The 25459-nt window shown below is 33.5% G+C and overlaps 1 protein-coding gene across 2 annotated transcripts in view; it reads right to left on the reverse strand.

Moving 5' to 3' along the window:
* Nucleotides 1-25459, reverse strand: part of Eea1 (early endosome antigen 1) — a 95370-nt gene that overhangs the window by 5244 nt on the left and 64667 nt on the right. For both annotated transcript variants that reach the window (XM_090328382.1, XM_090328381.1), the window contains 11 exons: nt 23204-23407; nt 19274-19474; nt 17766-17879; nt 15270-15425; nt 14188-14327; nt 11784-12114; nt 10342-10443; nt 7701-7895; nt 6416-6598; nt 2884-3069; nt 865-996 (listed from right to left, as the gene is read on the reverse strand). In XM_090328382.1, coding sequence (XP_090184508.1) covers nt 865-996; nt 2884-3069; nt 6416-6598; nt 7701-7895; nt 10342-10443; nt 11784-12114; nt 14188-14327; nt 15270-15425; nt 17766-17879; nt 19274-19474; nt 23204-23407 — 1944 coding nt within the window. The remainder of the gene's footprint in view (nt 1-864; nt 997-2883; nt 3070-6415; nt 6599-7700; nt 7896-10341; nt 10444-11783; nt 12115-14187; nt 14328-15269; nt 15426-17765; nt 17880-19273; nt 19475-23203; nt 23408-25459) is intronic.

Raw genomic sequence — 25459 nt, forward strand, 5'->3', positions numbered from 1 at the left:
CTGAGGACGTAATGAATTATATGTTCTCTGCCCTAAGGATGTCTCATGCTAGAGGAATAAAAGAACCTAAAAGAATCCAGGATGCAAAATGATAAGTATAATGACAGACTATAGAGTTCTCAAAAAAGAGCCTAGTCTTTCTCTTACAGATTATAGATACTTATCAGATAAATGAGAACCAGTTTTTCTTCAATTGCCACTCTATGCATGCTTCAAAGAGATAAAATGTAAAAATAGGATATTATTAAAGGATCTAAAGAAAAACAATTGAAAAACATACCTTTTGTTTTGTATTTAAAGTTTATCTGATTTGGGGAGAGTGAGGGGAAGCAGAAAAATGGTGGTAAAATGGGCCACCTAATTCAGTAGTGATATTCACTGAACAATACGTTGAAAATGAACTATACAACTTTTGGGATATGGGGGGTCAGGGGTGAAAAAAACTGGGAGAAAACAGGGAAGAGGTGACATTGTTCAAAAAGAAATATACTCATTACCTGACTTATGTGTATCACCTTTACAATAAAAATAAAAATAATTGTAAAACATACTCCTTTAAAAATCTTACTTCTAATTGGGCACCAGTGGCTCATTCCTAAAGTCCTAGCTACTAGGAAGCTGTGATCTGAGGAACACAGTTCAAAGCCAGTTATTTTGCCTTATTTAGTAATCGCAAAACAAAAGTAACATAATTCCAATATGTATATCGATACCATGAATATAAAAGCACTTTAGCAAAAGTATTTATCAAAAACAAATTAATTTTCTGGCACATAGTGGGTTTTCTCAATTTCTTAAATATATAATAATATAAATGTAAAGGATAGTAAGAAAACATAGAAGACAAGAAAACCATAAACCTACCTTTAGGCTTTCTTGTTTGTGGGATTTGAGGTCTTCGTTTAGTTTAGTAATTTCTTTTTCTTGTCTACATCTTATTTCCTCTATCTCTGTCAATTTAGATTTTTCATTCACCAGCTCTTTCTCTTTCATGGACTATAAAAAGTTGTTAAAAATATTTTCAAAATCAAATACTTAACTGAAAATGAGTATAGTAAAAGGCTACTACTATTTAATATTGACTCTCCTTTATCAACTAAGCATATTACATATCCTCTATTCCTATTTCCCTTATTAATATCATTAAAGGGATTAAACAGTTATCATTAATGTCTGGGAAGTGGCACTGTGGCTCAAGTAGTAGAGCACTGGCCTTGAGCTGAAGAGCTCAGGGACAGAGTTCAAGCCCCATGACTAAAAAAGAAAAAGAAAAAGAAATATAAAATGTCTGGCCAAAATAATACTATAAAATATACACAAAAAATATGCCATTTTTTGCCAAGCACTGTGGCTCACACCTGTAGTCCTAACTATTCAGGAGGTTGAGATGGAGTTCAAAGCCAGCCTGGGCAGAAAAGTCCCTGTGAGACTTTTATCTCCAATTAACCACTCAAAACCCTGGAAGTGGTACTATGGTTCAAGTGGGAGAGTGCTAGTTTTAAGCACAAAGAGGCTCAGGGAAAGCACTTAGACTCTGAGTTCAAGCCCCACAACTGGGAAAAACAAAACAAAACAAAACAAAATATCATTTTTATTCTTTTAACAACTATTAATATCACTGGATTTATAAAAAGTACTAAATGGAACATAGATTATATATATATATAATTTAATCTCTATAGCAGGTAGATTTTTCAATCTCCATTTTAGAGGTAAACAAGCAAAGGTCTAAGAAAAATTTAATCATCTATTTAGAGATAGTTCTAACACTAAACTAAGATGTGTCAAATCTAAAACCCCTTGTAATTAAATATCTATACATAATAGTTCTATTTGAACTTCCTAAACTTAGAGCATAAGTTATAAATTTAATTCATTCTAGTTCATCATGTGCACCTTTATAAAACATAATCTTTTTTTTTTTTTTTTGGTCATGGGGCTTGAATTCAGGACCTGGGAGCTATCCATGAGCCTCTTTGTGCTCAAGGGTAGTTAGTGCCCTACCACATGAGCCACAGCACTACTTCTGGTCTTTGAGTGGTTAACTGGAAATAAGAGACTCACCAGCTGGCTTTTGCCAGGGTTAACTTTGAACCACAATCCTCACATTCCAGCCTCCTGAGTAGCTAGGATAACAGGCATGAGCACCAGCGCCTGATCCAAGTTTTTAAAATTAAAGACAATTTCTAGAATTCCACAATTCAGAATACATTAAGAAAACCAGGAATTATGTACTTCAGAATAATAGCTGAACATCTGATAGAAATATATAATTTCAAATGCCAAACAAAACTTAAAAGCGTTTACTAGAATCTGAATTTCTCTTTTAAAGTTTACGGTGCTGGTTATATAAATTTTTTGGGTTTTTTGGTGAAACTGGAGTTGGAACTCAAGGCCTCAAACTTGCAAAGCAGGTGGTCTATAGATGAGCCACTATCACCAAGCTCTAAAACAATGCTTTTAACTTAACAATTAAACAGAGTTTTACAGAAACTCACTAGTACAAGCTGATTCTTAATTTTAAGAATAGTTAGTATACAAGAATTATTTTAAACTATTTAACTCTGCATTCTCACATCTAAGGAATAACATTATAGAAGAAATAGTTGAAAGACCACAAATATTTGTTCTCAAATAGTCAAATAGTAGTGTTTATAGACCTCTGAAAAAGTACGAAAACTGGGCACAATGACAAGGAAGTGATTAAGAAGTACTAGCTAGACAAAAATTACAATGTCAAAAATGTTCCAGCATATTTTAGAGGTCTTCTATGAAAGCTTTTGAAATAGAGGTGATAACAGTACTGAATAAAAGGGGCTACTAGATGCTCTATAAAGCCACTGAACATCTAGGAGTCTGGGATTAAATCAGAGAAAAAAGTACCTTTTCTTTCTGAATATCTTGTAATGCTTTACTCTGTTCCTTCAGTTGTTGTTCTTTCTTTGCTGAATCTTGCTCCAAAGTAGCTTTGGCAATCTTTAGTTCTTGAATCAATTTATTTTGGTTTCCAATCTGATTTCTGTTTGAAATCAAATCTTCCTGTGCCAGAGAAAGCTTCTCTTCTACAGACTTACAAAAAACAATTTCCAAAAATTATTATGTCGTTTTTCTCCAAGTTAAACAGAAATATCAGTCAATAACATTGTGGAAAACACCAGTCATTACTTCAATTAATGATAGAGATGTTCTGGATATCCTTTGTAGCCTATCTGTCATGTCAACATCAAAGCATTTAGTTGAAACCAAAACGTAACAAAGTGTACCACAAACCTGAACACGTTAAACCATTATGAACTGTAACAAGATGATTGAATATTTGTGTGCCATTTAGTTAAAAATGCCAGATAATAGAAAAGGTTCAACTTTAACGTCGTATGAAGTTATTTCTGAATATGTGATATGTTGTTAACAAAAGCTTCATTATACAGCATATGACTATACTATAAGAAGAGAACATATGCCCTTCAATATGATCGTGGAAAAGACAAAAAAATCTAAAGTGTGTATTCACATATCTAAGGGAAAAAAATACTTAGTTAAAACTGAAGCAACTCCTGAAGTTTTATAAATAAAGTATACTGAATGCTTACCTTTAATATTAGCTGGGTTATATAAAGGAATATTTTAAGTAAGAATCATATCAAATATACTAGGGAGTTGCAGGTATAGTTACAGAAAAGGCAAGTTGAGAAAGGAAAAAAATTTAAAAGAGATATAATAAATTCTATATTATGTATACATATGGTTTAGCCAATTGGACATATCCTGTCAACAAACAAGTATTTCATAAATCATCCAGTAGATGGGGCTACTGGCCCAACTCAGGCCAGCATGCTTTCTCCCCTACTGAACTCCACAGTAGAAAGCCTATCTACATATGTAGGTGGCAAGTTACAGAAGTTTCTGTAACAGCATACTCACGTGACAAGAAATGGACATGAGAATTTGGGGGGGGGGGGAGTGAAGGGGCAGGAAAAATGAGAGAAAAACGTGGGAGGGGTAACAATGTTGGAGAAGAAATTCTTGCTAATTATGTTTTTGTCTACTTGTTTTTAAGTCATAGTCTTACTATGTAGTTTAAGTCAAACTCAAAACTTGTGGTCCTCCTGCCACAGATTCACCACTGCCCAGCTTAATTTTGGTTTGGTTGTTTGCCAGTTCTGGGCTTGAGCTCCAAGCCAGAGCACTGTCCTTGGGCTTTCTCAAGGCTAGAGCTCTACCACTTGAGCCAAAGTACCACTTCCAGCTTTTTTCTATGTATGTGGTACCAAGGAATCGAACCCAGATCTTTATGAATACTAGGCAAGCACTCTATCACTAAGCCAAACTCCCAGCCCCTGATTTGTTATTTTTATTTGCTGTTGCATGACCATGGTATTAGAACAGTTAAAATTTTTACCTGATTTTCAACTTCTGTATTAAATCATTAATTACTATTGATTCACTTCTCTTGCAGCCAGTTATGTATTCAAACCTTTTGTTTATTCTCCCTCCCACTAATCACTTCTATTCTATCTTTATTAACTTTATTTAAACCTAGTTCTTAACAACTCACACCTATTTACAGAATCTACGGAGGAGAGATAACCTTACTTTAACTAATCTTTGTAAGATCGGTCAACTTAAGCTTCTTTAAACCTTCTTTAAAACTACAAGTTTTTCATAAACATTGTTTTCTTCATTTTACCTCTCTGCTTAGATGCTTCACTTTTTCTATTAATTTAAAATGCAGTGGTCGGGCTAGAAATGTGTCTTAGTGGTACAGTACTTGCCTAGGATGCATAAAGCCCTGGGTTCAATTCCTCGGTCCCATATTAACAGAAAAAGTAGTACTATGGCTCAAGTGGTAGAGTGCTAGTTTGGAGCAAAAGAAGCTCAAGGACAGTGTACAGGGCCTGAGTTCAAGCCTCAGGAATGGAAAACAAAAAACAAAAAAAACCAATGGTCTGTTACACCTCTAAAATATTTCACAATTTTACAAGCCAACACTACAGGGAGAGATCACAGTAAGCATACCCTAGCTTTGCTTATTCCCACTGTAGTACCTTTTTTTAAATGTGCCCCTAAATGGAATGACCTTTTTCAGGATTCTGCAATACTCAGATTCCATACATTTTTCAGGACCCAACCAAGTCCATTCTCCAAAAAGACTTCCCCACCAGAACCTTTGCATAAAATACATATATAATATGTACCTAAACATTCTAATACTCTAATTTTCAACAGACTTAAAATTCTGCACTTTAAAATCATTTTTACCATATCCATCATTTTAATATGCTTGATATTTTATCACTGACAAAATACTGAAAAGCAAAATTATTGGATAATCAAGGTTAAGTCTGAGCTATAATGTCCTAAATTTATTCATTTAAAATTCCAGTAATCTCATGAAAGTGACAAATAACAAAACCTAAAGTCAGCACTGCTTAACAAATTATAGTAAAATTGCTTGCATTTTTCATAAGTGCTTGTATTTTATACTTTCATCAGAAAGAATAACATCACCCCACTCATAAGGAAATTGAAAGACTTGGAAAAAAATCATATTAAGTGAAGAAAACCAGACCCAAAGAAACATAGGCTCCATGATTTCCCTCATTTGGGATAATTAGTATATGTCTAGGACAGTCCTAACAGAAGATCATATTAGGTCATTAGCTATGTACATATGACCCTAAAAATTATGCTGATAGAAATGAACTCCAAGATGTTAAAGAGTTTTTTTTGTTGCTGTGTTTAATGTACTATGTGAAGTTATTTCTTTTTTCTTTCCCCCCCCCTCTTTGGTTTATACCCTGTTGTCACTTTTTTATTTTAGTGCTCTGTAGCTTGTATATATGTTTGTCTGATTGGGGAAGGGAAGGAGGATAACAAAATGGTGAAACAGAGAACAAAGGGTGAATCAGTGCACAATGATCCAATTTTTTTTGGGGGGGGGGAATCAGGTAAGGGGTGGGAAAGTAGGAGAAAATGAGGGAAAAGGTAACAATATTCAACAAGAAGTATACTCATTACCAATGTAACTGTAACCCCTCTGTACATCACCTTTACAATTAATTTAAATTTTTAAAAATTCCTTAGAATTCCTGCCACAACTCAACAATGAAGTTATCTTCCAATAAAAACATCAAGATCCTTAATAAAAATAATTGACATAAGTAACTATTATTTCACTATTACAAATAGGACTTACGTCAAAAAGCCCACATTTATGTATATCATTATTCTGTAATAATATGAAACAACCTAATTTTTTGAAGAGCATATTAACCTTAAAATAATATGCAATAGAAAACAAGCCTGATGACCCGAAAATATGAACAGTTCCTTGCCCATTCGGGCTCAAATAAATCAAGTAATGAATGTCTACAAACAACTAGCTGAATTTTATGGTATAATATAGTTTAAATACCTTAAGATCTTGCCTTGTAGCTAGAAGTTCAGATTCCTTTCCATAGAAATCAGATTGAAGCTGTTTTAGATTTTCCTGAGACTTTTCATATGTGGTTTGTAATACTGCTACCTTTTCTTTCTCTGCTGCTAGTTCTTGTGCTGCCTCTACTGACTGCTGCTGGAGTTTATTCTCAAGCTCTGTCTGAAACATACATAGGTATTTAAAACAGAATACTTATAAAACTCATTACAAATATAAAATGAAATGCAAACAATTAAGCTTTTTTCAAAACATTAGTATCTATATTTGTGTTCTAAAATTCTACTTCATAAAGAGAACTTACTTTATATTTATACAGTCAAAGAATGACAAAATTTAAGTCATAATTTTAAAACAATGTAATGAAGCCAGTGGCTCATGTCTGTAATCTATGTCAGCACCAGGACTGACAAAAAAACAAAAATTAAACAATAAATACAATAGCTTGATAACTGCATTACCAGTAAACTTAAAGGCAAAAAAAAAAAATTGATGCAAGGGTTTAATGCCTGCAATCCTAGCTACTAAGGAGGCTGAGATCTGAGGATAGCAGTTTGAAGCGAGCCTGGGGAGGAAAGTCTGAGACTATTTTATCTTCAATAAACCACCAAAAAGTTCGAGCTCAACTGGTAGAGCATTAGTTTGTGCAAAAAGCTTCAAAGACAGTATCCAGTCCCTGAGTTGAAGCCCCAAGATCAGCACCCATAAAAAAGAAAATACAGGGCCTGGAGTTTGGCCTAGTGGTAGAGTGCTTGCCTAGCATGCACGAAGACCCTGGTTCAATTCCTCGGTACCACATAGGTAGCAAAAAGCCAGAAGTGGTACTGTGGCTCAAGTGGTAGAGCCCTAGCCTTGAGAAAATCCAGGGACCGTGCTCAGGCCCTGAGCCCAAGCCCAGGACTGGCAAAAAAAAAAAAAAAAATACAATATTAACAAATTTTTATTACTTTCCTTAGTAAAGATGGTTTGTTTTTAATTTAAATTTTTCTAATATACTAAAATAATAAATTGCCTAATATTATTTTCGTGTTAGATAACTGATAACAGAATATAAAATTATAGTGACTGGAAATTCAGCAAATATTTAATCATACAGTAAAATATAAGGTATATATTTAACAGAAAAATTTAGAAAACTAAGCCTATGTAAACTTAAGAGAATATGTACACATGGCTATGATAAAATGGTGTATTTTAATCATGTTATTAGCTTAACTGCCAACTTTTCTTTCTTATTAAAAGTAAACTAATTTCTTATCAATACCTTCTGTGAAACAGCTATTTTAATTTCTCCTTGGAGTGCTTCAATTTCTCTTTTCTTCTGCTCAGTTGATTGTTTTAGCTCATTCATGTTCTCCAGAAGTTGCTGCTCTTCTACTTCCTTTTGTTTTAAAGTATTTTGGGCCTGAATGACTTCTTCCTTAATTGAATTGAGTTCCAATGTCACCTTACGAGTAATCTAGAAAAAACAAACAAACAAAAAAGAATTGTGATTGGAAGTCAATAATACAAGGGACATTCATACTCTTGATAGAAATTACTGAGCCCTTGGCAACTAAGATTTAGCAGTTTAACAGAAGAGAAAAAGAAGGCTGCCTTCATGTTGTTCTAATAACTGACACTATTCACTATTAGGTAACTTGCAAGACTTATGTTCATTATGTTCATCAAGTTTAGATGGTTGGAATATCTATTCATTTCCAAAGTATTCTCAAATGCTAATGAGGCTATTAGTCATAATCAGTAAAGCAGCTCTATATTAACTTTGATAAAATAACATTCTCTAAGATGGGCATGGTGACTCACGCCTGTAATCCTAGCTACTCAGGAGGCTGAGATCTGAGGATCAAGGTTCAATGCCAGCCAGGACACAAAAGGACCTGAGACTCTTATCTCCAATTAACCTCTACAAAAGGGGAAATGGGACTTGGCTCAGGGGTAGGTCATTAGCCTTGAGCTGAAAGCTCAGGGATGACTCCTAGGCCCAGGGATAGAGTAGTAGCCTTGAGCTAAAGAGCTCAGGGACAGCCCTGTGACCCAGCCCTCCCCCCCAAAAAAACCCAAACCTAACATCCTCTGGACAAGGTATTTTAGCATCTCTTTGATAATACTAAATTACATCACATAATAATTACCTTACTTGGATATGAGGACATATTTTACTTCTATTTTGTTTTAGTCACCCACTATTACTGTTCAAATCTTCTGTGGCCACAAAGAAGCATTATTTTAAACTTTTCCAGCCAAAGTTGTATTTCCCTATTTATGTATATTTCATTATGAACATACAATTGCATTTGAGAATTTGATCCTACTCAAAATGATTTTCAAAAAAGTTTTCATTGTATATAGATACAGATATAGATGCTTTTATCTTCTACCTAAACACTTTTATGTAAAAAGGAGTCAGGTAATACAGCAATAACAATGATTATGTTATAAAAATGATGATAAAATAATAGGTAACATATAGCATTTATTTTCTTATAATCAGTATGCTACATACTTCAAATATATTAATCCATTTATTTCTACTGTTAGTCCCCTTTAGTTACTGAGAAAAGTGGAGCACAGAGTGAAGAGGGAAACATGTCAAAAATGCATGTGAATAAATGGCATAATAAAGACATTTATTTGGACATTTTTTTTTGCCAGTCCTGGGACCTGAACTCAGGGCCTAGGCACTGTTCCTGAGCTTCTTTATGCTTAAAGGCTATCACTCTACCACTTGAACCACAGTGCCACTTCTAGTTTTTTCTGTTTATGTGATATTGAGGAATCGAACCCAGGGCTTCATGCATGCCATTGAAGCACTCTACCACTAAGTCACATTCAGAGCCTTAATTGGACAATTTTGATTCAGAACTTGGGCACTATGCCACTATAGTTTGTTTTGTCACTTACATGGTTGATATCTATAACATAAATATCTTCTTTCAATCAATAATCAGAATACAATGACATCAAACATTTGTCAGGACTTCATTTTGTTGCTTTATCAAATCAGATTTTTTAGAAAGTTGCATGTCTACAAACTCTAGCTGCTCAATGGAATATCTTCAAAGAGCAAAATCTATGTGTAACACATACTTATTTACCATGTATTTTAACAAAATACTGACAAAAGAAAAATCTCATAATCCTTTTGTGGTGCTGAGGATTGAATTCAGGAGTTTGTACCTCCTAAGCAAACAGTCTAGCACTGAACTCTTCATCACAGAACTATCTGTAGACATAATCAAATATTTCAATACCTCTGAAATAAATAGTCCTTAAAAGGATTCTTCTACAGAATTCAATCTTTTTCAGTATAATAATGTTGATAACCTAAATCATTTAATTATTAGTTTATTAATTTATAGTTAGTCTAATTTTCTTCTTTTTATGGATTTTACCCCTTTATTTGGGCCTTTTATTTTAAATTAAATTGTTTCTGTGACAAGTAAGTAGCATATAAATATATACATTAAAAAAATATATATATGATGTCAGGTGCTGGTGGCTGTAATCCTAGCTACTCAGGGGCTGAGGTCTGAGGATCATGGTTCAAAGCCAGACTGAGCATGAAAGTCTGTGAGATTCTTATCTCCAATTAACCACCAGAAAAACCGGAAGTGGTGCTGTGGCTCAAGTGATAAAGCACTGATGCTGAGCTGAAGAGCTCAGGGATAGCACCCAGGCCCAGAGTATAAGCCCCATGATCAACAACCCCCCCCAAAAACATATGTGTATAAATGTAATAGTATATGTGCATATATATATATGTATATATATTTGCACGTATAGTTGATTACACTTAAGAGAAATAAACATTCCTTTCACTTAAGTATCAGGGTAAAAATATTTTGCAAATATAAAGGATTATTATACTTCTGATATTTATGCCTTAAAAAGGCAAATCTTACCTCCTTCTCTCTCTCAAGTAATTGTTTCAGTTCATTCTGTTCCTTTACTGTGCTTTCTGTCTGTACTTGAAGTTGATGCTTTAATTCTTTGCAAGCTTTTTCCTAAAAAGGAAGAAATTATGTAACACACAGAAAATGTGTGTTATACCAATAAAATGTTTGCTTTTATAAGCTTAGAATAATATAGGAAATAAATTAAAATTGATGTGCTAAACTAGGATAAGATTACTTATTTTGATGATATCAACAGGCAACTCTTAGATGACTAAGTGGGCAGCAAAATGCTAGGGACTTCAATAATCAACTCACAGTTATAATAAAATATTTTACAGGTAGCTAACACCTGTAATTCTAGTTCCTCCAAGTCTGCGATCTGAGGAATGCAGCTAGAAGCCAACCCCAGGCAGACAAACTTAAAAGACTCATATATACAATTAACTACCAAAAGGCCAGAACTGGAGGTGTGGCAGTAGACAAAGCCAAACAAGAATGCAAGGACTCTTTAGTTCAAGTATTGCCACAAAAAAAGGGAAGGAGGGAAAAAGATAGAGAGGGATTTAAGATAATCCTTTAGAGATTACAATTTTGAAACCACAGTTTTATGTCACAAAAATCAATTATAATTAATTTGTCATTTCATTTGTAAAGTAGAACAATGAGATTCCAGAAAATAGTAGTAGGAAAAATTTTTCAAGAAAATAAAAATGAGTACAAATTGTAAAATTCTTCTCCAAACAGGAAAAAACAAAAAGGTAGCATAGCAATATCATGTTTTTTATGCTCCAAAACACTTTACACTTTTACAGAAGTCTTACTTTTGCTGTTATATTATCACATTTCTAAGAATTCATTCTAAGCACTTCTCGAGACTTTTTGTCTGTTGTTTATAGATATTTTGTGGTATTACTAAAGATTTTACCAAGACTTTTAGAATATCCAACAATCAGAAAGCTTATAGTACCGTAATTGAAATGCATTAGATTCTTTGCATTTTCTCAATTTTTTTTTCAGATAAGTGATTAATAATGACTTTCACTGTAGCTGTACTCCTATGGAAATACTGAAAGAATAAACATGCTACAGTTTATCTGAAATCTATCATCAAAACAACAACAGAAGAAAATGTACAGTCAACTGAAACTACTATTGGCCTTGAGAAAATTGTGTTTGCATATATACCATTATGTTGGGAAAACTTTTCCTCAGGGTAAGAAATCAGACTTCCTTTCCTTCATAAGAACTACTTTAAAACACTTAAATGTAGGATACAAAACCAACAGTGAATTAAGCTAAATGATCAGTACATTTACTAAGTAATTAATTAATTTAGGGGTATCAGGGTTTTGTTAGGCAAGTGGGTCACCCACTTGAGCTATATATCTCTAGCCCATCTTAAATAAAATACTCACTTCTACCTCAGAAAGTAAACATAAAGAACTAACCAAATCTAATATAGTGGCTTTTCCTTTCTGATTCTCCTTTTCAAATTCACCCTGGGTGTTTTTCAATAACTCTGAAGCTTTTGACAATTTCTCTTTTGCTGCAGACAGCTCTCTCGTTAGTGTTTCTTTCTCTGTCTTCACTTGTTTCAATTCTGTTACTGCTGTTTGAATTCTGTTACTCAATTCCTTGTGCTGCTTCTTTGCATCTTGATTTAACTTTTCAATTTCTTGCTTCAGGATAATCTTCTCTTCTTCTTGCTTAGTAAGCATTTCTTTCATATTTTCAAGGGCTTCAGATTTTTTCTGTAGATCTAATTTTGTACTGGATACGCTAGGTATTTAGGGAACAATTAAAAATACTGCATAGTTTACCATTCAAAGTTAATAATAAATTATAAACTTTCTTACATAGTTCAAAAACAAAACCAGTTTATGTTTTAAGTTTACACAACTGAAAACGCCTGATTTGATCATTTAACATATTACATGATTTTCTTCTAGGCAACTAAGTTAATAATTTAAGCCTCTTTATTCAATCCAATTTGTCCATAATAAATAGGCAAAGAAAACCATAGCAGGTATTTAATAGCCAAAAAGCTTTTCCATGCACTCTAAAGAACCTGTTCAAAGTTAGTTCCCAAGTACATTATGAACTTTGCTTTCTTCCCTCAAAAACACGAAATACGTCATATTTGATGAGGTATTTGACAGGTTTTAAACCTCAAAACTTTAAATAATAGAGAAAGTATAAGATACAAAAACTATTACTGTCTCATGCCTGTAATCCTAGCAACTCAGGGGACTGATATCTGAGGATCACAATTTTGAAGCCAGCCCAGGCCGGAAAGTCTATGAGACGCTTATCTCCAATAAACTACTCAAAAAAAGCCAGAAGTAGTTCTATGGATCCCTTGGTAGAGTGCTAGCCTTCCAAAAAAGACCAGGGGCAATGCCTAAGCACAAATAAATAAATGAAAGACAAATGATTTTGCTCAACTTTAAAACCAAGTAGCTTGTACAAGTGATATGTTATCATTTTCCCTTTAAAATTAACATCATAGTAAATAAACTACGAGAACCCAAACTGAATTGTAATTTGCCATTCCATTTTTAAAAAACTATTTTATTGTATAGAGGATAAATTAATATGAAATCTGATATGGGAAAGCAATGAACTTCAAAGAGTCAAGGTAATATTCAAAAATATTAAAGCTAGAAGATTAACATAACTTGATAGAAGAACTGCAAAAAGCTAAAATAATAAAGGATTCAGTGATATCAGGACTGACCAATGATACAAGAAAAAGGCCATACACAATACCACATGTATTATAGAGAAAAGTTTTCTTCCAAATAGTACTAGAACAATTTAATGGTGTACAGAGGCAAATGATGAGCCTTCAACCTTCCCTCATATCCTTAAATGCACACCAAAACAATATTTATTAAGAATCTACTTACATGAGTTCAAAACAAAATTAGTCACTAGAAAGTTTACAAAGCAAATAGATGGACTGACTAGAAAGGCAAATGAGAAAAGTCTAGGAGTGGTACAAACATACCCACTGAAGACAAGTGTTGGGAATTCCCATGGCTTGCCAGAGTTTGCTTACTGTAACTCAAACTGTATAAGCAAAATCTGAATCTTTAACTGGGCATAAATTTACATGAATAATAACAAATAAGATTATACACTGATTTTGGTAATTCCCTTATGCGGAATCACAGACAATCTACAAAAGTATATCAGAGAACTGAAAAAAAATCATTTTTGCAAGAAAGAATACATTTCTTACTCGGGCCTCCCTCAATTCACAGGAGGTACACACACACACATACATTCCTACATTTAAACTGTTTATATTAGTTTATGTAATCTGGTAAATAACTCAAAATAATTGCTTAAGAGAAATAGGTACGGTATTTTTGTTAGAAAGGCACAAGGTAATTCAAAATCTATAATTTTTTAGTCCTTTCTAGAGAAGTTAACTTTAAAAACATTATGATAGGCTAAACATGGGTGGCTAACACCTAAATCCTAACTCCTCAGGAGGCCAAGATCTGAGGATCAAGGTTGGAGGGCAATCTGAGTAGGAAAGACTTATCTATAAAAACTATAAAAAAATAAACAAAAAATGGAGCTATGACTCAAATGGTAGAGCACTAGCCTTGAGCAAAGAAGCTCAGGAACAGTGCCCATGTTCTCAGTTCAAACCATAGGATTGGCACCCAAAAAGAAAATACTGATAGCTTTATTTTTCATTCACATTAATGTTAGGAGCTTATTAAATTAACATAAGATAAGCACTTAATGAATCTTTGAGGGCAATGACAGAAAAATTAAAATCCTAAGGAAATGTTAATACTTTATTAACTTTCATTTAAAAGCAAGAGTTTATCTTACATTTCACTCTCCATTTCAAGCTGTTTACTCAGTTCTGTGATTCTAAGTTCTAAATCCGTGTTCAGCTGTCTTTGCTTCTGGAGATCCTGTAAAGCTTGTTCCTTGCTTGCTTTAACTTCAAGAATATCAGTTTCTAATTTCTGTGGAAGAAACATAATAGTTGTTTTAATGTTAATAATTATCAAGATTTTTATAGACTGTACCAAAAATTAGAAAGAACTCAGATTTGCTAAATCCTCTACCACTTAAGCTTGCTCCCAGCCATTTTGTTTTCAAGACAAGATCTCACCAACTTTTCCTAGTCTGGCCTCAAATTTGCAGTCCTCCTGCTTCTTCTTTCAGAGTACTAGGCATGTGTATGGATGGATACCTGCATCAATCTGTTACCAAATATTATGACATTTTGTTTATATTCAAATTGGTATCTACATTATACACAAAAAGTAGCCATAAAATACTTGTGTTATAGTAGAAAACATATTCTGAGGCCACACATGTAGAATCACACCTGTAATTCCAAATACTAATAAGGCAGAAATCAGGATTGCAGTTCCAGGCAAACTGTTAATCAATACTTCACTGCAAAAATAAGCTAGGCATATTAATTCACTTCTGTTATTCCAGCTAAAGAGGTTTATTTAGGGGGATTATGGTCCAAGACCAGCTCTGGGTAAAAACAAAAGACCTTATCTGAAAAATAAGCAACAAAGGGCTGGGACACATGTGGGTAAGGAAATAATTTAGTTTGCAGTCTTTCAGAGGACCTGGCATAGACTTTGTACATACATACTGCATAAAAATTTTAAAGTTCCACATAATTACAGAGATCTGTTTAATTACCTTTTGAAAATAATTTATAATAGTCAGTATATTAATTATCATTTATAAAAGTCACCTATTAATAAAGTAATTGAAAATAAAGACTGAATTCACAATTAAAACATAAAAATAACAAAAATTTTTAAAAGTTTGTATTACACTTTTCTTTGTTAATTAAAAACCTTTGATTGCATATAGGTTATCATCTTATTTCAAGGCTACTTAATAGCAAATATAACTAATTCAACATTTTTCGTGCAAACCTTAATTTGGCCTTCTAGCCCTTCAGCTTTTTGTTCCAAAGAGAGGTGTTTTTCTTTATATTCCTTAAGATGACTTTCTAGCTGGCTGCAATGTTCTTGCTTGTCTTGTAACTTTGTAGTGATCTGAGCCAACTGTGTGGTGATCTTATTTAACTCCTACAGAAAAAGTAGCATTGGAGAAAACTTGATAAGGCTTTGAATGCGGTAGTGCCTAGACGTTTAAAGTAAAATCAAAACCTCTAACTTTAAGAAAATATATGAAGTAAAAACTAAAGTTAAATGATATTATGTATTAGCATAAAATTATTGAAAGTTTTACCAAGTGTGAGATACTAACTTTAGGCTTACAAATGGTTAAATTTTTGTTTGGCGTCCTTCTGTTTCCTTTTTCACAGTACTGGGAATCAAACACAGGGACTCATACATGCTAGGTAAGCATTCTACCATAGAATACATCCTCAAATGAATTTTTTTAAGGTAAATCCTCATTTTTTTCCTTTTTATTATTACATAGTAGTTTTACAAAGGCATTGTCATTTAACAGTTTATGAATACAATATATCTTGACCAATGTTTCCTCTTTCAATATTCTCACCCACCCTCCCCTACCCAAGCCCTTTTTCGTATTCTTCTTAATTCTGCAGGATATACATTAGATTCTTAACAAATAGGAATGAAAACAAAGTAACTATTAAATTATAATGAAAAGTTTTAAACATTCAAACACTGTCTTTAAAATAATATTTTAGGACCAAGGAGCCAATGGCTCATGCCTCTAATCTTAGCTACTTGGGAGAATAAAGTTGGAAGGATTACAGTTTGAAGCTAGCCCTGGCAGAAAAGATGGCAAGAACATTTCTCACTCTATAGCTGGGAGTGGTGGCACAGAATTTTCAATCAGCTATAAGAAGTTAAAAATTTGAGAATAGAAATCCAAGCATGCATCTGGACAGGAAGGGAAACCCTATCCAAACAAAAACCATGCAAAACAGGCCGGAAAGGTATCTGAGAGACAGAATGCTTCCTTGGTAAGCAAAAACATCTCCCCCAAAAAATATTTTTAGTATTTTATAATAATTACATTTTTCATTTTGTTTTTATTGTATTAATTCTGGTCCCTACCTCTTTACTCCATTTTCTAATCATCTTTCTTCTAGATAGAACCTAAACTTTCCCAGTGGTTATGGTTAGAGTTGTTTTAGTTCTCTAAGGAACCAAAATGAAGATGATAAGAAAAGACATAAAAATTCAGACTACAGTCATCCTGACCATATTGAGAGTACTGATTTTTCCTCTCAAACCTTTACATATTTGCAATACCGATTCAAGTCTTTGGAATATACATTTGCACTAAAAGAATAAAATAAAAATTATTAAGTCTATATAGATAACTACTGTTACTGTTTGATGACTTTCTTTTCTTTTCTATATGCTAATTTCCCTTTGTGTATAAAAAATTAATGTGTATAACACATACATAATATATAATATTTTGATGCTTATGAATATCTGGAGGTATAAATGCCAAATTTAATAGCAAATATTCCATCTAAGGAAAAATGGGAGTGAAAGTATGAATATAAAAAAATTTGGTTTTGCTTTTAAAATTATATATATATATATATAATCTGTATTTTCTATAAAAATGGACAAATGAACAAACATTAATTCTTGAATAACAAGTAGACTCTAAACATTTCTACCTAACAAAGGTAAGACTGGAATTTTGACCTTGATCCTAAAGTAGAAGTTCCTAGTGAGAAAATTCATTTCTAAATTTCCCCAATGCCTTACTTACTCTGTCCTATCATCAAGAAAAAGAGTGATTTTTGAGGCCGGTAGTGGTAGAGTGCTTGCCTAACATGCCCGAAGACCCAAGTTCAATTTCTTGGTACCACATATATAGAAAAAGCCCAAAGTGGTGCTATGGCTCAAGTGGTAGCTCTAGCCTTGAGGAAAGCCCAAAGACAATGCTTAGGCTCTGAGTTCAAGCCCAAGGACTGGCAAAAAAAATTTTTTTTTAATTTAAAAAAAAGGAAAAGAGTGATTCTTATCATTGAGATGAAAAACAGCCTTCTTTTTCTGCTTCTTAGGCTGTGGCCTAGCCTACCTCCTAAAAACAAGCCTGGAGATCTGTATCACTTTTCCAACAATTGGTTCTTGATGGGATGAGGCAACAATTCTATAATTGGGCGTAAATGAGTCACCTCCATACCAAGGCCTCTGCTAAGGAAGAAATGCAATACAATATTAGGAATCCCAACCACTACTGATCATCAGTTGAGTCTTGTCAAAAATAAAGGTATTTTTTTAATCATCATCTACCTGAACTCCTACATTTTCTACTCAACTAGTTCCAAACTCAGGGAGGGATTAATAAAAATAAGCAAATCTGTCCTTAGATGACGTAAACTAGCTATCACTTTTTTATATGTTTATAATTAAATTATCTACCAAAGCAGTAAGTTATAGTATGAAATGACATCAGGGTCCTACCTGTTGTTTATCCTGTAATGCATTTTGAGCTGTGTCCAAGTGATTCTGAAGATCAGCTCTTTGAGCAGTTTTTGCTGCTTCTGCTGATAGCAATAATTCAGTTTTGGCTTTAATCTGTAACAAAATTTTCAAGTTATGTAATTCTATATTTTTGTTTTCTCTTGATTGAGTGTACTTTACTTTTGTCATGCCACTATTTAAAAATTAAGTCCATTCATTAAAAAATACTTAAAAATATGTATGTGAAACAGTAGTAGGTAAGAAAGACAACTCTTGATAATGTTTTGATACAATGAAAGAATATTCCTTTATCATGCCAAAACATTAGAGAACCCATTTGTTAAAAAAAAAACAATGGTGGTAACTGTCTATAATTACAGTAGTATGAATTCAAAGCTAGTGTAGGCTACATAATGAGACCCTAAGAAGAAAAGAGTAAGGTAGAGAAAGAGGGAAGGAAGTACAGAGGAAATACAAATTACATTTTTACTGAGAAAAAGTCAGGTCTTGGGCTGGGAACATGGTCTAGTAATAACGTACTCGCCTAGAATGCACAAAGCCTAGGGTCTATTCCTGGAACCACATACACAGAAAAATCCAGAAGTGGCACTGTGGCTCAAGTGGCAAGTGAGCAAAAAGTGTCCAAAGACACTTGAGCAAAAAGTGTCCAAAGACAGTGCTCAGGATCTGAGTTCAAGCCCCAGGACTGGCAAAAAAAAAAAAAAAGAAGCAAAGAAAGAAAAGAAAAATAAAAAGTCATGTTTTTTTCAGAAATGTTTATCTACAATTTACCACTATTACACTGAACTAAATTACTGTGTCAAAGAAAAGAATGGCTCCCAAGATTGCAGACTCAAAACAAACAGGAAGTTCATTTGCAATGTCACTCCCTGAAGACCTAAAGATTTTTATTAGGGGGTGGGGAGGATGGCAGTGGCTACACTGGTGGTTGACTTCAGGGCCTCATGCTTGCTAGGCAAGTGTTCTTACCACTTAAGTCAGGTTTTTTGTGCTTTAGTCATTTTTCAGGCAGAGTCTCTAGTTTATGCCCAAGTCAGCTGGACCCCTATCTTTGTATGTCTACTACAGGCCTAGGATAACAGATGCACAAAGCACCATGCCTAGTTATTGGCTGAAATAGGGGTCTCTATACTTTATGCCTGAACTAGCTAAACATATTTAACCTAGATATATAATGTAATAATATCAAATGAATTTGAATATCCAAAGTAACATGAAGTTAAAACAAAGACAAGCTAAGCCATTCAATGACTTTAGGAGATACAGCTTTCAGATAAATAAGAAAGCTCAGAAAATGGAAAAAGAAAAAAAAGGAAGGGAAGGGAGGGGAAAGGACTTGAAAAGCTACAAAATAAGAATACCAAACTACATTCTTTAATTTTTATTTCCAATATTATTCTATTAATATGTACAACCAAAACAAAGAAAAGTAAAATCATCTGGTACTGTGAAACCAGTCCTTTATTCACAGCAGAATTCAGTATTACCTGTATGTCAAGCTGGGAGACCTTCTCCTTGCTTTCATTTAATTGACTATTTAATTCACTGACAGTGGTTTCTAGGGAAAGGACACGGTCTTGTGCAGCTCTGAGGTGTGCCTTCTGTTCTTGCACCTGGTCATGTAAATTCTCCTGGGCTTGCTTATGGCTTTCTGATTGATTTTTCAGCTTCTCTGTTAGTTGAGTTACCTATTATACAAACAAGACTCTAGTTATAAAATTCACAAATGACACAACAAAACTAAGAAACCCAGATGTAAGCTCTAAGAGAATATTAAGCTGCTCTACAATAGATTATCTCCTGTTTTTATTAGTAAGTAAAATTATTCACATCTTTCCAAAATTAAGTAACATACTATTTCAAAAGAATCCCCATGTGTAAGGAAATGGAAAGACTTAGAAAAAAATCATATTAAGTGAAGTAAGCCAGACCCAAAGGAACATAGACTCAATGGTTTCCCTTAATTGTATTAATTAGTACACACCTAGGACTCTCCTAGCAGAGGATTACAATAGCTTAAAACCTAGGTAAATAAGATCATATAGGATGAGGCTAAATGAAAAGAACTCTAGGATATGGAAACAAGAGCTTTATCTTGTGTGACTGTTGTTCTTAAATGTACTATGCTAATGCACCTTCTATCTGGCAAATATCATGTAATCCTTTTATTACTTACAATAAAAAATATTTAATAAAAATAAAATAATCTACAGTCAGCTATAATTTACATATAGTAAGTTCCTCTAAGTATACAATGAGTAATCTGAAAAAAATGTATATACTCACTTTCCCATCTCTATGATCAAGATAAGGAACATTTTCATTATCCCAAAACATTTCCTCCTACCTCTTTGCACTCATTCTTACTTCTCGTCTCTAGTCCAAGACAAGCAATGAACTATTTTAGTAGTAAGAGTCTGTAACATATTCTGAATATTTATAAATTACCAGAAAAATAGGAACTATTATCAAATATCTCAAATATTTTCTCCAAGACAGTACCTTGCCTTTTATTCTTATGGTATCTATTGAAGAACATTCATTTTTTGAAATTTAGCTAAAATCCAATTCATCTTATATTAATAATCAAATTTTAAACTTCAGCCATGATCTCTAAAAATTTTGTCTCCTATCCTCCTATACTGATTATACTGATTGTATAATTATAGCATACAAGATACTTCTCCATTGACCACTAAAATACAATTATTAGCCAGCTGCTGGTGGTTCATACCTATAATCCTAGCTACTTGGTAGGCTGAGATGTGAGGATTACAGTTCAAAGCCAGCCCAGGCAGAAAAGTCCCCATACAGACTCTTATCTCCAATAAACTACTCCAAAAAAAAAAAGCCAGAAGTAGTGGGGTGGCTCAAGTGCTAGAGAGCATAAAGAGGCTCAGAAACAGCGCCCAGGCAAAGTTCAAGCCCCAGGACCAGCCTCACAACACTTCTTCCACCTTTCCACCTCCACCGGTGCAAAAAGGATACTATTGTTCCCCTGTATGGCCAAACTCATTTGGTAACATTCTCTTATTTACTGTGACTAGTCTGGATCATACTGTTTTCCTTCAAAAAACGTTGAGTTTTATTCCAACTGGAAATTAATGCATTCCTGGTTCAGGTAAGCCAAAAAATAATCCCTTTAATTTTTTTTTAAGAGGGAGAATTTTTTCCAAGTTTCTTTTAAATTGTATTTTATTGTCAGGGTTATGTATAAAGGGGTTACAGTTACATTCATCAGGTGTTGGTACATTACTTCTTGTGTTTAGAATGCAATTGTGAGATGTGTAGTAGCTTTTATTCTAGCTAAATCTTCCTCTTAGAAGATTGGCAGTTTCTACTGAAGGTCCCAAGTACTGAACTATGACTATGTCTTTCTTCTCTGACTGGCTAGTACTTGAACATCTTCTATCCCTGCATAAGCTCTGGTAATTATCCAATTTCTAGTCCCCTGATATTGTTTTTTTGACGGAACATATAGAATCTCACAGTGTAAGTAAAAACTTAGCACGAAACCACAAGTCTCTAGTTGATCCCTATGCAGATTTCTGAATTTTTTTTCTCTGCACTGTTCATTGGAGCATTCTCCCCTATAAAATCAAGGTGATTTAACCTTCCTGAATTTCAACTTCTCAGTTTAAGTCAATCTCTCACTCCTTAGTTCATTGAGTTCAGTTTTCCATGATTTTCAAATCAATAGGTGACTACATTGTGAAAGAAAGGTCTCTTTAAAAAAAATAAAATAACTTGAAATTGGACAGGGAAGGGGGGAAAACCAAGGGGGGGGAGGGTAATGGGGACCAAAACATGTGGAAAGGTATCAATGCATGTGATTTAATGCACCTTCTATCTGGCAAATATCATGTAACCCTTTTATTAAATACAATAAAAATATTAAATAAAATAAAATAAAAAAGTAAAAATTTAGTGAAAATTTATAGTGATCAAAGGTTTTACTTCCCTGGTTTCTCTAAAATCTCAGGGAACACAGTCCTGTACTACCTATTGTTTAATGGCTGAAAACACTGAATTTATACTTTCTTTTCACTTTTCTAGATGTTTATGGTAGGACAAATAAAAAGGGATCTGTTATTCCATTATGGCCAGACCCAAAGGCTATAGATTTAATTTATTGTTTCTAAAATATGTTTGATTTTCCTGACCACATCGTCATGATAAGTAGTGCCAATTGTAGATAACTAAAAGTAATTTAAAGAATTCTTTATAAAAACATAGGCCAGCGCCAGTGGCTCATGCCTGTAATCCTAGCTACTGAGAAGGCTGAAATCTGAGGATTACAGTTTAAAGCCAGCCCAGGCAGGAAAATACATGAAACATTTATCCCTGATAAATTCAGAAAAAGCCAGAAGTTGCACTGTGACTCAAGTGGTAGAGTGTTAACCTTGACCAAAGAACACTTGGGGACAGCATCCAGCCCCAGGGCCGGGGAGGGGGGGGGAGAAAGAAAGAAAGAAAGAAATGGACCACAGACTTCCTCTCAGAGGGAAAAGTGGTGAAAAAGATAAAATTCTTAAGAGGGCAGAAGTATATGCATATATGAACATAGATTAATGAAACCTCATCTATCCCATTTGAAAATGGAGTGGATGGAAAGAGAGAAGGGAATATAATGGAGTAGTTTTCACTTTCATAGATATTCATATATAAAACTATTTCAGTGAAATCCTTTGATACATTCTAATGAACAAAACAGTAAAATAAATAAATAAATAACAAGAGAGAGAAAGCAAAGACAAAAAAGTATAAACAATAAGTTACATTTCTGGTATTGTAGTTATATGCAAAGGAAAAAGTGTTCCTCAAACTTGGAAATATAGGAAAAATTTATATTATATTCTATATTATACTGCAATTTACAAACTAGATTATTGATTAACTTAAATTACTGACATTTTGTTCCAAATCAATTCCCATTTACATAATAAATATTCAATCTCTTAGTATTAGTTTGAAAATGTATTAGTCTAATTTTTATTTTAAACTACACATGAATCTCATAACATTAAAGCAACTTCTCTGTGCTGGCTTCAAAACACAATCCTCAGATCTCAGCCTCCTGAATAGCTAGAATTATAGGCCTGAACCCTGGCACTCAGCTATCTATTCCTTTTTTCTTTTTTTAACATCACAAAATTTCATACGGCAGGTGTATATTCCTAATAACTTTTATAATGAGATATTTAACCAGAATAATAAGTTTCATCCTGGGACTTGAAAATTTCCTTTGTCTAATCATGTTACCTTTCACTATAGTATTAAAGGTAAAGTAGGATGAATCTGTCAAAAATACATAACATTTTACAAGTAGTAAAAGCGATTTAAATCATTTAAATAAAACATTTAATATGATTTAGAAAGATAAAAGTGAATTTTAGGAATACACTTTGCAAGCTTACTTGCTCTTGTAATGTATGGTTTTTTTCTTGCAATTGGTTAAGAACAGCAGTCTCTCCTTCACCAGCCTGAATTTTTGCATAAAGATCTTCTCTTTCCTTTTCTAGCAATGAAATATTTTCTTTACTCTTCTGTAATAAGGCTTCAAGATTCTGGATCTTTTGGTCCTTATCACCAATTTGACGTAGTACTTGTTCTAGGTCATTCTGCAAAGAATTATAAAGTACCATTTTAAGGACAGCAAATTTAAAAAGTTATTCCTTAACAGAAAATGACTAGTAATAAAGTTATCAAATTCTTGGTCTTAATTTTCAAAAAAGTATTCCATATTACCATGGAAATTTTGTAATTAATATTATAAATCTACATTGTAAGTAATAAGTTAGAATTTAACATAAAGGTCAGTTTAAAAACTCTTTTAACATGAAGGTCAGTTAAAAAACTCTTGTCATTCAGACTGTATCTTCTACTCTTTTGTTCCATTCCAGACACCTGGATCTCATTATTCCTTGGCACACACACCCCACCTCTGAGCCTTTGCATGAATAATCCTGGTGTACTTCCCTTCCCTCATAGAGTCATATGATCCTTTTTTTCTCCTTCACGTTTTTGCTCAAATGTCACCTTTTCAATCAAGCCTAACCTGACTTGACCAATTTATATTTATAGCCTTTTCCAATATTCCATGCTCAGTTATATTTTTCTTTCATTCCACTTACCTCTAACACACTAAATAATTTACTTATTTTTTTAATATTTATCTACCACTTTCCACACTCCCTTACAATGTATAATACACCAGTAAGTTTTTCTATTTTATTCACTGAAGCATATCTAAGATACTTGACACATGTTGTAAAACATTCATGGAATGGACAAAAACAATGAATGATTGCACTCTAACATATACATGTATTCAGGCTCACTTTAATACCCTAGTAAGGTTGTTCCACAAATTAAGAGATACCTCTTCTTTTTCTTCACAATGCAATGGCTCACTCCAGAACAATGCTCACATTTTCAAGCTATCTGACCCTAAAGCATTGGTCTTTTTAAGAGAACCTAGACCAGAAATATGGCCCTCACCAATCCCTTTAAAAGCTATACAGTAGGTAGGCTATACCACAATAATGAGACAGAGACAGTATCCAGCTGTATCTTCTAAAGAGTTGTGTCAATATTAACATATTTAAAGGTCAGTCACTTTCAAACATACTTGTCATTTTCCTAAGCTTCAGTCATGAAATACTGAAAACCAGCATAATCTCTCTGCTTTCAGCTTCTGTTCCTGCCATAAATAACTCCTCTCTCCACATTCCTCTAATTTAGAACTATAGATTCAGTTGTAAGTTTATTTCTAGAAGAGTCATTATTTCCAAGTCTTGGCTGAAATTGGGATCTTCCTTTACAGACTCAAATTTCCCTACTCTACCTCTAGTCAGAAAGGCTTACTCACCAAGTAAGCACTCACCAAGTAAGCACACATAGTTGGCTGTTTCTTTGCCTTTTCCTTGTTACTACTCTTTCCTTCCTGTAAAAAGCTTTGTGCTGCTTTGGAAATTTTTATCATTCTTAACTAATGCTATCTCCTATATCCTATTGCTATTGTCTATAAAGCCCTACCTCATTCACTGAAGACTTGAGACCTGATTTAGTTTTTCTCTCAATCTCAATTTCTGTCAATTTCCTGCGAAATACAAAATGCACACAGAATTAACAGCAATGCCTCCATATTCATATCATCTTATTCCTTGACCTTAATTCATTCCATATTGAAACCAGTAGCATAAGAGCTTGTAATAATCTAAAATTGTTCCAACTAAAAACTTTCAACTTACTGTTACCACATCTTCCTGACTACCTTCCAATTTCATGACCTCATCTCTATGCCAGCACCTTTGTTTTCCTTCTAGGTTATTCACTATATGTTTAGTTTCTCTTTCTAAAACTAACACATGAATATGAACTAATTTGTACCATTATTTCCTTTCACTTCAATATTTCCAAAGCAGCTATCCCTCAAAAATCATAATACTAGATCCACTGTGTAATCTATTTTCTCCATTCCTATACTTCTCATAGAGTTAGGTTAAAAATACAGGATTACAGCTCACACCTTAATCCTAGATATCAGGAAACTGGAGTTAAAGGATCATGGCTCAAAGTCAGCACAAGCAATAAAGTCAGTGAAACTACAGTTCCAAAATTACCAGCAAAAAAGTAGGCTGGAAGTATGGTTCAAGTGATAGAGTAACAGC

This window comes from Megascapheus bottae, chromosome 2, assembly GCF_031878675.1.
Source record: "Megascapheus bottae isolate mThoBot1 chromosome 2, mThoBot2.hap1, whole genome shotgun sequence".
Classification (NCBI taxonomy): Eukaryota; Metazoa; Chordata; class Mammalia; order Rodentia; family Geomyidae; genus Megascapheus; species Megascapheus bottae.